The 19490-nt window shown below is 37.7% G+C and overlaps 1 protein-coding gene across 2 annotated transcripts in view; it reads left to right on the forward strand.

Moving 5' to 3' along the window:
- Window positions 1-2328: 2328 nt before the first annotated feature.
- Window positions 2329-19490, forward strand: part of LOC131030220 (protein TIC 62, chloroplastic) — a 173750-nt gene continuing 156588 nt past the window's right edge. Inside the window, exons 1-2 of one of the 2 annotated variants that reach the window (XM_057960946.2) lie at window positions 2329-2484; window positions 2578-2662. In XM_057960946.2, coding sequence (XP_057816929.2) covers window positions 2425-2484; window positions 2578-2662 — 145 coding nt within the window. In that variant the 5' untranslated portion in view covers window positions 2329-2424. The remainder of the gene's footprint in view (window positions 2485-2577; window positions 2663-19490) is intronic. The other variant, XM_057960947.2, reaches the window with a different exon arrangement.

Genomic DNA, 19490 nt, shown 5'->3' on the forward strand with positions numbered 1-19490 from the left:
GTACTCCAAAGGAATTAAAAATTCTTTTATTCTTCTCACTACCATGCCTTTGGAGTCCGAGAATAAGAAATGCCTTTATGGCAAGATCTGGCCCATACTCCAAATACACATCTCCCTCGCAAGCCATGTTCTTGTGCCACTTGGTACAAGCTCATGGCTTGAGAGATCACATTTCCTCCTCATTATAGATCTTCATTTGTTCATCCTATCCCTTCATTCTGGATCCCCTTCCATTCACACTACTAAAAACACAACCATTTTTCATATCATGCATCCTTGAGCAATTGAGTGTCATTATACTATCAAAATTCTATGACCACATATTAAAATCAATCATCTTGGGTAAATAATTGCAATGAGAGGTTCAACATACTATTTTGGTGGTAATTTGTGTTGTTTTCATCTCTTTTCGCCTTAACTCGATCAAATTGCTTTAAATTTGTGTTTTGTTTGGTTTTTTATTGCTTAAATCACTCACTTTGAAGATACATTTTCTTTGTACATACTAATACTAGGGGCCATTATAGTAAAAGGTTGAATAGTCATGGTATTAGGACAATTAATTATTTGTTTGATAATGGTAGTTTATTTCATTGGGAGAATGTGCTTAAATTAGCTATGGGAGATAACTCTAGTATTCATGGGCTCATCAAGTCTTGTACATGGTTTATTTGAATCAATTATTCATATTTTATATGATTGTCCATACACTAACATGGACTAGAATAACAATAACGACAATTGCTGAAAAATTGTAATAGTTTGTGAATACCAAGAATCAAACCATTTGAACAACATAATCTCATAATAAGCAAAATTGCTATTCCTAAAAATGAAAAGTAGTTATAAACCGTAAGAATTAGACAAACAAATGAAGAGAATGTAGACCCTTAGAATAACCCCATTTGCAAACAATAAACCTCTGAAATCCCATTTGCATAACAAACTCATAGAATTGTAAACTTAAATTAATAACTTAACCAATAAGTCATAATGATGCATCAACACAAGGTTATAATTCCCATTAATATTATTTGTGTTTATGAATGCAAAATTTGGTAGTATTCATAAACACCTTCAAACAACACCTTTGATTCCTTTATGCACATAGTTAAAGAAAAAAAAATCCTCACACATTCAATTTCAAGATGCATGACGTCGAAGAAAACTAAAAGCTAGAAAATTCATAAAAAAATCAATTAAAGAACCATTTACAAAACAATAGAACCTTCAAGTTACGAAATACATAGCAAAACCATAAATGAAAGAAGCATCCACAACAGGGGATCCTATGGTTCATAGCATTGGTGAGGAAATAAAATCTCACATGGGTAGAAAACCGCTCGATGATGACCTAGTAAACCAAGCAACGGTAGCCAATCCATTTCATTAAGCAAAGCTTGCAAAAAACATTAGACGAAGAGGTATTCAACAAGGCCAAACGAGAAATAGAGAAATAGATAAAAAAAACATTCAACTAGGAAGTAAAGGATATTATTTACATTAGTAAACAACATCACTGTGAAGAGGATGAAGTAGTAACAACCTGCCATCATCAAGCATTGCTTTGGCAGAAGAGGCATGGAATATGGAGAAGAGTTGAACATGTATTGGTGCCTATTGAAACAAACACAAAGCAAAGCTGAACATGTATCGTGCCTATTGAAATGAACACTCAAGAAGATGCGTGTAAGCAATGGGCTATGGGTGAGTGAGATAAGCGAGGTTGTCAAGCATTCAATGTTTGAATACTTTGAAAGTTGGTGCTATTTGAAACAAGTAAATGTAAAGGGACACATAGTTAATGTGATTGGTTGAGAGGGAGACAACAAACAACGTGCTATAAATGTGAAGAAGTGGACATATAGAGTGAAGATTTGCCTACTTACCATGCAACATTGCAAACACATACCACTGCTATGCCACATAATGACAAGGGGTGGTCTCGATCTAGGATCAATCGACCATTCAAACAGACAACTATTTTACTTGTTCGACTAATTATACATGAAAAGGTGAAAGATTATCTGTCACATAAAAGAAATGAAAACTTTTAAATCTACCATTAAATTCCTCACCTGATGATCATTTTTCACTAATTTTCCATGAATGTGACAACCCACATGAACTATTAAACAATTTTGAATGTGCCGGTTACTAATAAGCACGGAGCCTCTTTTTGTGTTTTATTTTTCCTAATGAATACACCCTCGCCAATCGCATGATCGAGTCGCATATATCACGTGTTTGTTCATCAATCTACACGTATATATATATATATATCACCATATCGACGTACGATAATCAATAACTCATGTACAAGTTCCGTTATGGGGAATACGTGGACGAAATGGGCTTATGTATTGTCCAATTACAGATCAACTCAACGAGATTTGACAAAATCATTTTGCATTCACAGTGAAAATGGAGCCACAGCTTCGCAAGGTTTTGGTGGTTGGATGCACACAGGGGGTAGGGTTACAGGTAAATTCATTGTAAACATACCTTCAATTCATCCGAGGTTATGGAATTTGAAGCTTATCTGAGCATATTCATTGTATATGGTCCGTCCTGCAGGTCACGAAGAGACTACTTGGGAATCCGGAAGTATATGAAGTGTATGCCCTGGTTAGAAACCGCGAAAAAGCAACTAAAGTTCTCGGTGAATTATTACATTTTCTGTTTTATGATCTGTTTGTTTCAATTTTTTGCAAGATTCGAGGTTTATAGAAGTAAGGTTTCCACTGTCCATGGTACTGGGAACGACAGATTTTCGGGAAAAAAAATGGTGTAAACCATTTGCACAATAAGACTGATTTTATTTCTGTTCAAATTGTAGCCAATTTGTAGAAAATGTCTTAATCGGCTTGAATATTTGGTTATCTATGATCACGTTTAAAAGTAAAACGAACACATTGAAAATTTCGTTAGGTTTTTATCTGCAGACCCATAACTTTTAAAAGTTTGTCAATTCTGGATATTTGAATTTTTCTTTTTGCTGGTGATAGCGTTTTAAGCATTGAGTGTTTGACCATAGATAGATTTTCTTCTGAATTTGAAATAGACAAATTGCCACGACTTCTAAACAATTGGTCGCTTCTGGTTTAAAAAATTCGACCATTTAGAAGGTTTAAACCATGAAAAATTACCATTTATGGGTTTTCTTCTAAAATTTGAATAATCAATATGATTTAATTTATATGATTGTTTAAGATTTTTGTCAGCTCTGGTATTTTAAATTTTTTATCCATTGATAGGGTTTAAACTATGAAGCATTGAAAAAATTGCCATTTATAATTTTTACATTAAAATTTGAAATGAGGAATACGTCTGAGGTTCATATGATTTTTAATCATTTGCCAGCTATGGATATTTAAGTATGTAAGGTAGCAGACCCATGGAGCAGCAGAACCTGAGACTTTGCAGTACCCATAACCAAGGAGGCAGAGAGGAGACTTGAATGATATGATGATATAAGTAATTGTAATGAGATTAGGCACAGGATGCTTAGGCCTGGGGTCACTATCTGAAGTTGGTGCTTTCTTCTAGAGAAGGCTACATGAAAAAGAATTCGGAGGATGAAAAAGGGCATTCAAGGAGTTCTTCATGGATGCAAGATGCTTATGATTTTGTCAAGTGACTATAGTTTTATGCAAGGAAGGTATGGAGGTAGGATATGTCTAGGACAAAATAGAATCTCCACGAATGGATTTAAATTCTAGATTGTACCAAGGACATACAATAAGAGAGCCACAAGAACGAGAAGGTGTAGAACGACAAAACATATGGGCAAATGAGTCAAGAGCTGCCTCCTGAAGTATTTGGGAGAAAACCTCATACTTGGTTTTGGCATTAGAGAAGGAATAGTAGCCAGACATATTCGGGGAAAGGAAGGTGGAATATTCAATGGCATTTGGGGTTTGCTGGGTATTGGAGGACCCAAGGTGGGAAGGGGATAGTTGAGATTGATAATAAATGATCCAAGCACAAAAAAAACAAGCACCTTTGGATCAGGTTTACATCTGCCCAAGGTTGATTCACACAATTTGAATTATTTGCTGCCTAATTCTCACCTCATGCAACACATATCCATGTAGCTTGTGAGCATTGCAACCCCACGAATAGAACTATGATTGGCATCGTTGGCATGTTGGGCTCCACAAGCATTACAAGACATATCTATATCATTAATGGTTTCCATATTCCTTCATTCAAGCGGCACTTTACATTCCATTTCAAGCAACTACCAAGAAAGCTAAAGCTTAAAAAACTGGAATATAAACAGATTTGTTTTCTAATTTCTTGTAATTATGTTCTTCCTATCGCCTAAGTTTGATAGACATCAATCAGAGAAAAGACACATGCTGGCTTCACAAAGCCATACATTCCTCGTTAGGATTTGCTCATTGTGGTGGGCAGGTTAAACTATTGGAGCAGTGATGATCGTTACATGTCAGGCTCCACATACATTACAAGGCAAAGTGATATCATTAATAGGGCCTATATCCCTCATTCATGCAACACTTTACCTTTCTCTTCAAGCGACTACCGAGGAACCTAAAACAATTGGAATACAAACAGGTTTTTTAACTATTTGTTCATCTAATTGATTGTAATTATTTTTTCAAATCTCCTAAGTTTGATAGACATCAATTGAAGATAAGATACATATTGACTTCACAAAGTCTCTATCATATGGAACATTCTTAATGTCACACAATCCTCCTTAGGATTTGGCTAATTGGGGTGGGCAGGGTAACCTAATGGTGCAGTGATAGTTGTCAACATGTCTAGCTCTACAAGCATTACAAGACAAAGCCACATCCCAATATCCCTCGTTCAACCAACACTTTACCTTCCATTTCAAGCAACTACTAAGGAAGTTAAAGCAATTGGAATACAAACAGATTTTGTAACTATTTGTATAATACTGCTTGTACATTTGTTCTTGTATTTATATAGCATATTCAACATAATTGTAGATTTATTAAGTAGACATGTCCCTTAGTTAGTTAGTTAATTTTTCTGCCTTGCATCTCCTTGTCTTGAAACAGATCATTTGTATCAGAGAAAATAAGTTTATTCCTCTCACTCCATCTCATTGCTTGGTTTCTCAATAAAATTATAGTTCTGTATGATTTTTCTTTCATAGTATCAAAAAGAACACATACAACTTGGTTTTGTTTTAGTTTACATAGAAGAGTTTTGACAACAAGTCAAGGTGTCTGGTGATGCAAAGAAACTTGCTTTGATAGAAGTTGAAAGGCTCACCTAGGGAGCTTTAGAAGAACAAAAAAGGAAACTTTTCTCACAATACTATGCCCTAATGCTTCAACTAGATCCTTCTACATCCATGATTTTCGGTTCTGTTACAGTTTACATTGAAGAGTTTTGACAGCAAGTCAAGGTGTCTGATGATGCAAAGAAACTTACTTTGGTAGAAGCCCAAAGGCTCACCTAGGGAGCATTAGAAGAACAAAAAAGGAAACTTTTGTCACTGTAAAGTCCCCTACTGAATTCTGCCCCGAATTTTCAACCTTTTCCCTCCGAGTTAATTTGTCAAATGGTTTACTTGATTTTTAGGATGTCTCGCTTCAAGATTTTGCAGTGATAATGATATATATGTATGGATAGATAGAAAGGAGCAAACAATGATATAATCTTTTTTGCATGCATCAGAAATAAGATTGTTTCTTTCATTACAACTACTGATAGAAAAGGAACATATATCTGACCTCTGAATATTGCTATTATAATTTCTTTATTTGCTTGAAACATTTACAAGTGTTATTGCAGCATTCAGAATAACAGGACAGAAGCTTTCATTGCATCTACCATTCTGAAGTAGAAATGACAGTATCCAGGATACATGATAGCAGCAGTTATAAACATTGAACCATAGTATTTCTCAGTTATAACAGCAATAGAGCCCAAGAGAATGCTCAGATTAGTGTACAACACAGCAGCAATAAGAGCAGAGATAACCAGATTAGAGACTTCCAGCAAAGAAGAACAGCAAATACTATTCGAGTTCACATCCAGGTGGAAGGCTTGATCAACTCCACAATCTCCAGCAGTTCAAATCTTTTAACAGCTCTTTTAATAATGTCAACCTCACCTTCAGGAATCTCTGCTCGTTCCAACAATGAGTCCACAAACCCATGCAAAGGCTCATGCCACACAACGAGTGCTTGTGCTAGGCAAGACTTAAATCACGCCCAGAAAATTCCATGCCAAGAAACAAGGACTTGTCTCAATCGATATGAACCTCCATAGGCCGCACAAAGGGAAAGAAGTCAATCCCCTATAATTGCAGATGGAACCATATAAACTCATGCCAATCCCAAAATGCCATGAATGCAGAATGAATAAGGAAGCATCCACGAATTAGCAAGTTTCAACTCACTGATCAATGCTGTGCAATGGTGAATCCTGACATGAATCCATTCTAATGATGAACTGTTTTTTTGTCCAATCCAGAGTAATCCCAAGGGTTTCTGTTCTCAAGTTTCCAGAACCGAAAGCCGCAAGCTCTCAGGCTCTCCAAGATAAAATAACAAAACCAAGCATGCCAATTGACTCTCTCAAACCTCCGTTTATAATCTTTCCCGGAACTTTTTTGCAAAGAATATAATCTTAAACCATTTTAATAATAAAGTGACCTTTAATAAATTTCTATAATATAAAGTCACTCATTAACATAGTTGAGGAAGTATTATTTTAATGACCCTTTTAAATAATTAAAAGTAGTTGTCTTATATTTATTATTTTGTTTCTACAATATGATTAAGGCACAATTGTTAAAGTATTTACTCAATTCTTCAAAATGTTACATCATATTAGTATGTTTTGGTAGATTCTCACTAATTGTTGTCTTATATTTATTTATATTTTGACAACTTTATTTTAATCATTTGCGAAGGTCAAACAAAAGGGGACATTACACTCACAATAAAATGCCCTAATGCTTCAACTAGACCTTTCTAAATCCATGATTACTATTAGTTCTTAACTTCTTAGTTTTCAACATTGAATTCTGATCAAGGTGCAAGCCAGTCTTGACATTCCAGTGTTCCAAAGCAAAATTATGCTGAGGTACTATATGAATGGCTTCAACAATTGGAGGCCTACTATATTGTCTACAAGTTCACATACACAGAAAAGATCATCTTTGCACCTTTGAGGGTGCTAATGCAGTATTTTGGTAGTGGAAATCTTTTAGTTTGATCAAAAGCGTGTGAATTTGAACCTATTGACACATGATCTGAGTTTACTAAGGTGGTATTTGCTTGGTACTATGCCCTCAAACACTACAATGATGAGTATAAGTTATTTCAATTGTGAAACAAAAGAAGGATCAAACAGTGGTATATCTTACAAATGAGTTTCATGGACTTTACACACGTCTGACTCTATGAAATAAACTTGCCCAAAGTCTTGAAGTACACTAGTTGCCTTGCTCACAGTCTTGAGTTACAAGAGAATGAAGATTGCCATGTACAAAAGGTTTTGCAAGTGCTTCATATCTTGCATTGATGAAGAGAAAATCGCTAGATGTTCCATTTACTTGAACATTAATGACCAATCAATACCAAGTCATGCCGAAGAACAAGAGTGGCTTTCTTATACCAAGGGTTGGGTGAAGGGATAGTCATCATCAACATTGGGAACCAGTAAAGTATCATTACAAAAGACAATATTAAACATCTAAGCCTTACAATAGAAGCACACCCAATGTGTTGCTTGAATGATTTTAGCAAGGAGGAGGCTCGAGGTGACTCATTAGTGCATATTTTCTTAAGTGGCTGAGTTCACAATGTGTCATCTCATCATTCCCTATCCTTTTACTAATCTCACCACCTGTTAGTTTTGAACTTCCTTTGTGGTTCATGTCATCTCTTCATTCTTTTTTGTTGAGTTTGGCTCATTCTCTGTCTCATTCTGTTTACAAGTACATGCAATACTCTACACAACCTCATCCCTCTCCAGCTCTTTTCTTTATCCATTTCCTTACTCTATTTACTTCCTAGACCAAGCTTGTTTTAACTTTGTTAGTTCTTGTTGTTGGCAATCAGTTGATTCTGTGCTCTTCAATTATCTAAATAACAATTTATTTTCTCATGGCTTTGATGTCGTGGCTTTTTTATCCTGATTCCTTTCTCTTCTCCTTGTTGTTGAAAATAATAGCTAGCTCGGATACCCAATTATTACATTCTAAATACAAATGTATTATCTCTCATGTAAATCGAATTATTTTGGGCTGGACCCAAACATGTAACGCGGAGGCAATTAATTGTAACTTTGGGCTGGACCCAAACTTGTAACGTGAAGGCAATTAAATGTAAATAAATCAATCAATTAAATGCAAGCTGACTTGAGGGTTGACGCCAAAGGTGGGATATAAATCTAATAGCAAATGAAGTCATTACAATATCATTATCTCATGCAAATGTTATCTGCTTTCCAAGCTTCGATCTCTCCTTCACTCGTGCGAATTTATACAAGCCTATTGTGCGAACTCATCAAGGTTGATTGTGTGTGGCGAAGTTATCAAAGATCTTCATGCGAACTTGATAAGGACTCCTATTGTGCGAATCTGATCTTAGACATTTGCTGCTGATCCTCCTAGCCATCTGCTGTTGATAAGGGCTTCAGTCTTCATTGATATATTGAACAGCAATCTGAGATAAGTTTATTGCCTTGTAATTGCCTACATTTGAGATAATACATATTGTATTTTGAGGCTGGGTTTTTCACCTCCAAGAGGGAGGTTTTCCTAGGGTATTGGTGTCTTTTGTCTTGTGTTTTATTGTTGTTACTGTTCATTCATAGTCTGATTATAATCTAATTGCTTAAATTAACATCTGATTGCTTAAAATCAACATGGTATCAGAGCTTTAGGTTCATTCTAAATAATTAGATTATTAGTTGTCTTTCACTTTCAGTTTTCTATTTTAGTTTTGCAAGATGGTTACAGGTCTGAAAGTAGAGGACAGACTTGAAGGTGCCCTCAATTTTACATCATGGAAGGTTCGTGTCCTCCTTGCTCTTGAAGAATTAGTGGAAGACAAGGATTTGATTGAACCTTCGGATCCGGAAGAGCTAAAGCAATTCAAGAAGAACTCAAGGCAAAGAAGTTCCTCATTGATTCTGTGAAGGATCATCTTGTTCCAGTTATCTCCAAACTGAAGACAACCCGAGAGATGTTTAAACATCTAGAAGAGATATATGAGATCAACAACATTAGTCAAACACTTACATTGAGGCAACAACTTCTTCAAGTCAAAATGAGCAAAGGAGATTCGGTCATGTCCTTCTTCATGAAGATTTCAGAATTGAAGGACCAACTCAGCGCCATTGGAAGCGAAGTTGTGGACAAAGATATTGTCATGATTGCTCTGAATGGTCTTCCTGACTCTTGGGATCCATTTATTCAAAGCATTAGTGGAAGAGCTGAATTTCCTTCCTTCGATCGCCTCCGATCAGATTGCATTCAAGAGGAGTCACGCCTTGCTGTCAGAGGAATGCATAAAGGCTCTCATGGAGGAGATCAACATGTGCTTGCATCTCAACATGTGAAAAGAAAGGGCGGCCATTGGAAGAAGAACAACTTCAAAAGAGATAGAGACTCCAGACCTCCTGCTTACGATTCAAGGAAGAAGCCAATGGATGTTTCACGTGTTCGTTGCTTCAGATGCGACAAGTTTGGACATTATGCTAAAGAATGTCCGAGTCCGCCCATGCAAGGAGAGGCCAACTTGAATGAAGTTGCAAACTCAGAGGATAATGAAGACTACCTCTTAATTTTTGCCTTGTCCAACAATGTGCCAACCGATAGTAACACTTGGTTGATAGACAGTGGTGCATCTAGACACATCACAGGATATCGAGAGCATCTCTCAGATTTGATGGAGAAAGAGTCCAACCTTCATGTGGTAATTGGTGATGATGCTTAGTATTCGGTAAGAGGTTTTGGTAGCACTTCTTTAAATTTGGAATCTGGCATGTCCTTGCATCTTAGTGATATTTTATTTGTTCCTGGAATTAAGAGGAATTTAATTTCTATTTCTGCTCTAGAAGATAAAGGTTATCAAATAGCATTTTCTGAGGGTAAAGTACTTGCATGGCCTAAGAAATCCAGTATTAAATCTGCTCGTGTTATTGGAAATAGATATGATAGTTTGTATAAGCTTTCAGCTAACCCCATTCGAGCACTCATTCATGAAGCTCCTGAATCTAGCGAGCTATGGCATAGAAGGCTCGGCCATCTTCACTATCAAGCACTTCTTTCACTTGAAAATATGGTTAAAGGTATGCCTAAACTTAATCAATTTCATGATGATACTTGCAAAGGTTGTGAATTAGGTAAGAACACTAAAAGTCCATTTCATAAAAGTGAAAGTAGAGCTTGTAAGGAAGTTAAGTAGCGGAAACAACTTCCTACACTAACCTTGAGAGGAGGGTAATGCAAAACTTTTTCAGATCATTACAACAGTTATAGAAAATAGAAATAGATATAATAACATTCATACCACAACACAATGATTTACGTGGGGAAAACCCTTTCGGGAGAAAAACCCCACCCTCCAAAAGCAGCTCAATATTTTATTCAGCAATCAAAAACAGATTACAACATACTTGCAGAGCAAGCTCTTCGCAGGAGTACCACTAATCAGAGATTCAGAGGCAACTCAATAGCCATAAGACTCTTACACACAACCTCTATCTCACACACCTCATAAATAGGAGATACAATACAAGAAACCGTCAAACGGTATTACAAAACCATGGGCTAAAACCACCCAATAAGGTGTAGCCGACCTTATCTTCCTTCTAGATGCCCTATGACATGTTAAAGCACACATCAACACGTGTCGCTCCCTTTTTACAGCTCATTTATGTATTCGATACAAATTATTTTTCCTATTTCAAGAGTACGAACTTCCGGAGGCCATAACTTGAGAACCGGGTGTCCGATTGACGAACCGTTTGAAGCGTCGGAAAGCTCGCGAAGTGCTCTATCACCTCGTAACCCGCTTCGCCGGTTATGGCCACTTTTCAGGGCGTTTCGGAGCCTCTAAAGTCCCCAAAATTAAGTTTAAACATTTTATTGCACCCCTCCAAGACGAAAACTTTAATATCTTCAAAACTAGCTGTGACCTTGCGACGCAACTTTACCGGAATGCTTATCTAGCCAACCAGAAGCTTCAGGGAGAGTTTCGCACCATTTCGTGCTCAAATGAAAACTTACTATAAATAGTAACCTCGCATAAATGCAAGGTTGAGACACCATTTTTCCCAACAAATCTCCTACTTGTCGAACACCTTGCAAGAGCGGAAGGGAATGTCAACACAATGAATCAATTGCTAGGGGCCGTAAGGCCCATAGACTCTGAACACCATCTGAACTTCTCTGTGCTCACAGCCTTAGTTAAAGCATCTGCAACATTCATCAAAGTTTCCACCTTAACCAACTTCACCCTACCATCTTCGACCATATCTCTAACAAAATGATACTGAACATCAATATGTTTGGTCCGGGCATGAAATGTCGGGTTCTTAGCTAGGCTAATTGCACTCTGACTGTCACAGTAAACTGTCACTGTACCTTGTTTTATTCCAATATCCGAACACAGTCTCTTAAGCCAAATGGCCTCTTTACAAGCATGAGTAGCTGCCATATACTCTGCTTCAGTAGTGGATAAAGCAACCACAGCCTGTAGCTTACTCATCCAACTAATTGCACCACCAAACAAAGTAAACACATAAGCACTGGTGGATCTTCTGCTATCAATATCACCTGCCCAATCTGAATCCACATAACCATGGATATCAAGGGAAGTCATGTCTCCAACTGAATTACCATGATAACACAACGAATACTCTGAAGTACCCTTCAAATATCTAAAGACTCTTTTGACTGCATCCCAATGAACTCTACCAGGATTAGACATATATCTAGAAAGTACTCCCACTGCTTGGGCAATGTCTGGTCTAGTACAGACCATAGCATACATCAAGCTTCCAACCGCACTCTGGTAAGGCACTCTGCTCATGTCTTCCATCTCCAATGGGGATGTAGGACAATCTGAAACAGATAGTTTCATTCCAACTGTAAAAGGAACACTCAATGGTCTACAATTCTGCATGTTGAACCTCTGTAACACTGAATTCACATACTTACTCTAGCCTAGCCATAGCTTTCTGTTTACCCTATCTCTTCTAATTTCCATCCCAAGAATGTGCTTTGCTGCACCAAGATCTTTCATTTCAAATTTAGCAGCGAGCTGAGACTTCAGTTCTGAAATCATACCTTTCCCTTTACCAATGAATAACATATCATCAACATACAATGCAATGAATAAGAAATGATCACCATCAGATTTATAATAAACACAGTGATCTGATTTAGAACGTTCAAATCCCAAACTCAACACATATGTATCAAATTTCTGGTACCACATCCTAGGACTTTGTTTGAGGCCATACAAAGATTTCTTCAATTTACAGACCAAATTACTTTTGTCTTTCACCACATAGTGCTCCAGCTGTGTCATATAAATATCTTCTTCCAAATCACCATGAAGGAAAGCAGTTTTCACATCCATTTGCTCAACCTCTAAATCATAAGCAGTAGCAATAGAAAGCAAAAATCTAATGGACGTCATTTTTGCAACAGGAGAAAATATCTCACCGTAATCAACACCCTCAACCTGAGAGTAGCCTTTTGCAACCAACCTTGCTTTATACTTCTCAATGCTTCCATCTGAACCAATCTTTTTCTTGAACACCCATTTACAACCAACAGGTTTTCGTCCTTCAGGCAATGGTACAAGATCCCATGTATCATTCTTTTTCAAAGCTGCCATTTCTTCCTCCATAGCAATCTTCCAGGATTCTGCATCATTCATACCTAATGCCTCTTCTACAGATTTCGGCTCATCCACACTAGTATTCAGAGCAAAAATACATCTCCAATCATCAGATGAATACCTTTCAGGTGGTTGTCTATGTCTTGTAGACCTTCGAACAAGCTGAGTTGGAGGTTCTTCCTCCTCTTCTGAAGATTCAGAGCTAGACGAGCTCTCCTCAAATTCTTGCCTATCTAGGGGTCTCGATTCAACTCTTTCAGGTGTAGAAGGAAGTTGAATCACATCTTCTTTTTTAGTCTGTTCTGGCTGCAATGTAATAGAAGGAGACTTAATTTCTCTAAAAATAACACTTCTACTGTGAATTACCTTTTGTGCAACAGGGTCCCAAAGCTTGTATCCTTTCACACCATAACTATACTCGATGAAGATACATTTCATAGCCTTGTTCTCCAACTTTGTTCGCTTCTCCTTTGGCACATGTGCATATGCCTCGCAACCAAAAACTCTAAGATGTCTCAATGAAGGCTTGTGACCTGACCATGCTTCCATAGGTGTTTTATCAACAAGAGCTGATGTAGGAGACCTGTTAATCAGGTAGCAAGCAGTGGCAACAGCTTCAGCCCAAAACTTTTGTTCGAGACCAGCACCACTCAACATACTCCTAGCCTTCTCCATTAGTGTCCTGTTCATTCTTTCTGCAACTCCATTCTGCTGTGGAGAATATGGAGTTGTCTTCTGCCTGTTAATTCCACAGTCTTTACAGAATCTATCAAAATCATTATAGCAAAACTCACCGCCATTATCAGTTCTCAAACATTTTATTTTCTTTCCAGTCTGCAACTCAACCATCGCTTTAAATTCTTTAAAACGACTAAAAACTTCAGATTTACTCTTTAGAAAATATACCCATGTCCTTCTACTAAAATCATCAATAAATGAAACATAATATGTGGATTTTTCAATCGAAGAGAAATCTATTGGACCAAACACATCAGAATGGATAAGATCCAAAACACCACAAGTTTTATGAGAACTCGAGTAAAACTGAACGCGGTTTTGTTTTCCATAAATGCAATGCTCACAGAAATCAAAGTCAAGATTACAGTCATTCAAACCTTCAACAAGGTTTTTATTTTTCAAGGTCCTTAGACCCTTTTTTCCAATGTGGCCAAGTCTCTGGTGCCATAACATAGTCTTCTCTGCAAGTAACTTTGCTTCAGACGAAAGAGCACTCTTAGGTACCCAAAAACCATTTCCATCTGCTGAAGGTGAAACCTTCAAATCTTCCAGTGAAGTATCCGCAGATTTACTTTTTACAGAAGTGCTATTACACTCAACAGTGTATGCTTCAAGCTTATACAAAGTGCCAAACCTGACACCTCTAGCAACTACCATAGCACCCTTAATCATCTTACATCCTGCTTCAGAAAAGACTACCTGCACACCCGCATCTATCAGTTTGCTCACAGATAACAAGTTTCGTTTTAATCCAGGGATATGCAGCACACCATTAATCCTTTTTATTCTACCATCAGAAAACCTGATTCTAACTTTACCTCGACCAACAATGTCTAGATGTGAATCATCACCCAAGTACACCTTACCTCCATTAAATCCTTCATATTCAGAAAACCAATCTCTATTGGAAGTCATATGAAAAGATGCACCTGAGTCAATTAGCCAGGCATCATTACCTGCATGAGTCGCCAAAGCCGCAATAAATGCATCGCCATCTTCCTTGTCGGACTCAGAATCAGAATCGAACTTTTTCTTTTTCTTCTTCTTCTTTTCTTCTTTGCAGTCCTTACGGATGTGACCCGATTTACCGCAGTTCCAGCAAATGACTTTGGACTTTCCAGGAGATTTCGATCTCCCTTTGGATTTGGACTTGTTGCGCTTCTCATTCTTCTTGCCTTTCTCCTTAGGTCTTCCACGAACGGTTAGGGCTTCCTTTGAACTGATGGATACCTTCCTTCGCATCTCTTCACGGAGTAGGGCACCCACCACGTCTTCAGATTTCAAAACAACAGAAGTACTACCGATAACCATAACAAGAGAATCCCACGAATCAGGCAAAGAACAAAGCAAGATCTGACATTTCTCCTCCTCGTCCATCTTAACACCGACGGATACTAATTGAGCTACCAACATATTGAATGCTTCCAGGTGGTCTGCAATTCGTCCGCCCTCTTCCATCTTCAAGGAATACAATTTCTTTCTTAAGAAAATTTGATTTAATAAAGATTTCACTTGATACATCTCACCAAGCTTAGTCCATAGTTTCTTTGCAGAGTTTTCTTCATGGACATTGATTAGAACAGAGTCTGCCAGGCACAGTCTGATTAGACCCTTGGCTTTTCGGTCCATAACATCATATTGAGCTGCCGCAGTAGGATCTGAGGGCCTTTGGACATTCGCATCAACAGCATCCCAAAGATCTCGATCTATTAGCAGATCTTCCATCTTCAGCTTCCACATCTCAAAATTACTTCCATTAAATTTCTCCACCTCTATTCTCCCTGACGAACTCGCCATCTGAATATTCCTGCAACAAGATCAAAAAGTGTCTTCTGCACAAGCTCCCACTCAAATCTGGATTAGTTCAAAAAACCCAACTGCCCACAATTGAAACCAAAGGTGATCAGGCTCTGATACCACTTGTAAGGAAGTTAAGTAGCGGAAACAATTTCCTACACTAACCTTGAGAGGAGGGTAATGCAAAACTTTTTCAGATCATTACAATAGTTATAGAAAATAGAAATAGATATAATAACATTCATACCACAACACAATGATTTACGTGGGGAAAACCCTTTCGGGAGAAAAACCCCACCCTCCAAAAGCAGCTCAATATTTTATTCAGCAATAAAAAACAGATTACAACATACTTGCAGAGCAAGCTCTTCGCAGGAGTACCACTAATCAGAGATTCAGAGGCAACTCAATAGCCATAAGATTCTTACACACAACCTCTATCTCACACACCTCATAAATAGGAGATACAATACAAGAAACCGTCAAACGGTATTACAAAACCATGGGCTAAAACCACCCAATAAGGTGTAGCCGACCTTATCTTCCTTCTAGATGCCCTATGACATGTTAAAGCACGCATCAACACGTGTCGCTCCCTTTTTACAGCTCATTTATGTATTCGATACAAATTATTTTTCCTATTTCAAGAGTACAAACTTCCGGAGGCCATAACTTGAGAACCGGGTGTTCGATTGACGAACCGTTTGAAGCGTCGGAAAGCTCGCGAAGTGCTCTATCACCTCGTAACCCGCTTCGCCGGTTATGGCCACTTTTCAGGGCGTTTCGGAGCCTCTAAAGTCCCCAAAATTAAGTTTAAACATTTTATTGCACCCCTCCAAGACGAAAACTTTAATATCTTCAAAACTAGCTGTGACCTTGCGACGCAACTTTACCGGAATGCTTATCTAGCCAACCAGAAGCTTCAGGGAGAGTTTCGCACCATTTCGTGCTCAAATGAAAACTTACTATAAATAGTAACCTCGCATAAATGCAAGGTTGAGACACCATTTTTCCCAACAGAGCTAAGGAAAAATTAGCACTTGTTCATTCTGATCTATGTGGACCCATGTCTGTTCCTTCACCTAGCGGATTCCTATACTATGTTACATTTATAGATGATTTTTCTAGAAAGACTTGGATTTACTTTCTAAAATCTAAAGAATCTGATGAAGTATTAAGTAGGTTTAAAGAATTTAAAGCTCTAGCTGAAAATTTGTCTGGTAAAAGGATTAAAGGTTAAGATTTGACAATGGAGGTGAATACACCTCAAGTGGCTTCAATGACTTTTGTGTAGAAACATGAATTAAGAGGGAGTTCTGTGTTCCCTACAATCCTTAGCAAAATGGTGTAGCTGAACGAAAGAATAGAGCCATTGTTGAAGCAACCAAATCTATGATTCACGATCAGGACCTGCAGACCTTCTTATGGGCTGAAGCATCCAAGACTGTAGTGTACATTCAGAATAGATGCCCTCACCGTGTCCTGAAGAACATAACTCTCGAGGAAGCTTTCACTGGAGTCAAACCAGATATCAGCCACCTAAGGATCTTTGCAAATCCTGTATATGTTCATGTGCTAAAGGAAAAGAGGACTAAGTTAGAGCCTTCCAGGAAGAAGGGTATCCTTGTTGGATATAGTGAATCTTCCAAGGCATTTCGCATCTACATTCCCGGTCAAAGGTATATTGAGGTAAGTAGGAATGTTACCTTTGAAGAAAATATTGCTTTCAAGAAATCTAAAGGTTCTCTTATTGATAATGATAAAGAAGTCAATGATAATCAAAATATGGATATTGATGCTAATCCTAAGATTCAGAGGAAGTCTATTGAGCCTCCTGAACCTATTGAGCATGATGATTCTCCTGAGCCTTTGGTTCTAACTGATGGACCTAGAGATATTGCAGTTAGCAAGAAAATTCCTCTTTGGGTTAGAAGCACAATTCAAGATGCAGAAAAGTTTGCAGCTCCTAGTGGCACTTTCAGAGAAAGTAAGAGACTTCAGAAGCTCTCCAACTATGTTGCAATGATGTGCAACATCATTGAGGCTGAACCAACTAGCATAGAAGAAACTATGAGCCAACAAGCATGGAAGCTAGCTATGGACGAAGAGTATCAATCCATCATCAAGAATGATGTCTGGGATATTGTACCTAGACCTAAAGGTAAGTCTGTTGTTTCTTCCAAATGGTTGTTTAAAATTAAACATGTTGTTGATGGTAGTATAATGAAATATAAAGCTAGATTTCTAGCTCGTGGTTTTTCTCAAAAGGAAGGCATAGATTATGAAGAAACATTTGCTCCTGTTGCTAGATATACTTCCATTAGAACTATTATAGCTATTGCTGCAGCCAAAGGTTGGAAGTTACATCAGATGGATGTAATGACTGCCTTCCTTAATGGTGTTATTGAGGAAGAAGTCTATATTGAACAAACTGAAGGTTATGAGATTCATAATAGAGAAACTCATGTGTGCAGACTGAAGAAAACTCTTTATGGCCTCAAACAAGCTCCTCGAGCTTGGTATGAAAGAATTGATAAGTACTTAGTTAGTTTAGGGTTTTGTAAGAATGATGCTGATCCTAACATTTACTTTAAAGTATTTAATGGTGAAATGCTAATTCTGGTTTTATATGTGGATGATTTATTTCTAACTGGTGAAGATAGGCTCATCATTAGGTGTAAGAAAGAATTAGCTACTGAATTTGAAATGAAGGATCTAGGCCTAATGCATTACTTTCTAGGGTTAGAAGTGTGGCAAAGACCTAATGAAATTATTTTAAGTCAAGGAAAATATACTATTGATATATTGAAAAGATTTGGTATGATGGATTGTAAACTTATGTCTACTCCTATGGAAACTAACTTGAAGAAGTTGAGTATTTCTGCAGCTAATATTGATTTTGCAGATCCTTTAGAATACAGGTAGTTGATTGGATCCTTGATGTATCTAGTCAACACTAGACCAGATATTTGCTATGCAGTGAGTGCACTTAGCCAATTCATGAACCAGCCAAAGCTTGTTCACTTGGTGGCAGCCAAGCACATCCTGAGATACTTGCGTGGAACAATTGGCTATGGACTGAAGTATCCAATCAACACAGTAATCAATTTGGAAGGTGTTGTGACCATTTCACACATCGCCCCATTAGAATGGGGACCCCCTCTTTTTGCTTTAGGTTTTGCTTTCCTTTTGCTTGTTTTTCTCTCTGCTTTTTAGTTTTTTTGAGTGAGTGAGTGGTTTGCCTGGGTTGGCTAGATTAAGGCTAATCCTTGGAAGCTCGTTTTAGGGTTTCTTTCAAGCTGAGTCTAGCCTAGTTTTGGGAAGTTGTTGGTCGTCTGCTTGAAACCTCAAGTTTGCCATAATGAAGCATGCCTTTCAGGAGAGTCAAGTTGGTTAGATCAAGGAACAGGGTGAATAAGTCTTAGGTCAAGTTAGGTCTAGATTGAGAGTTTTCTTGTCAGAGTCTTGTTTGTCTCCCGGTCTGAGTCAATGAGACAAGGGAGTTGATTTGGTCAAGTTAAATGGAGAATGAAGTGAATCAAGGTAACATCTAGCCTAAAAAGGGAAATTTCGCTCTTGACCCTTCCAAAGGGTCTAGAGCGAAATTTTGACAGGTTCTCATTTTTGCCTAGTAAAAAGCAGGATCTTGATGGAGATACATGAGGAAAGTCTATGATTGCATTTCAAAGAAAATTGGAGTTCAAAACGTCCAGAGTCAAGCTTAAGATAAGATTTTCGCTCCTGACCCTTCCAGAGGGTCCAGGTCGAAAATCCTTGTAGACCTCCTTTTTTCTTCTCATTTTTGACTAAGTAGGGCATGTTTGAAGGTGAATTGATATGTTCTTTCCTGGAGAGGAAGTTGATAGATTTTGAAGAGCAAGATTGATGCCTAAAGGAGATTTTCGCTCCTGACCCTTCTAAAGGGTCCAGAGAGCGAATTTCATCCTAAACCCTATTTCTTGCCTTGGATAGACTTGCAACCTTGTTCTTAGCTTGGAAAATGACCTAACTTTGCCTTGTGAGGTAGTTTGAAACTTGAAAACTGAGCAATTTTGCTTGGAATGGAGATTTTGCTCCTGACCC

Source organism: Cryptomeria japonica, chromosome 9 (genome assembly GCF_030272615.1).
Source record: "Cryptomeria japonica chromosome 9, Sugi_1.0, whole genome shotgun sequence".
NCBI classification, from domain to species: domain Eukaryota; kingdom Viridiplantae; phylum Streptophyta; class Pinopsida; order Cupressales; family Cupressaceae; genus Cryptomeria; species Cryptomeria japonica.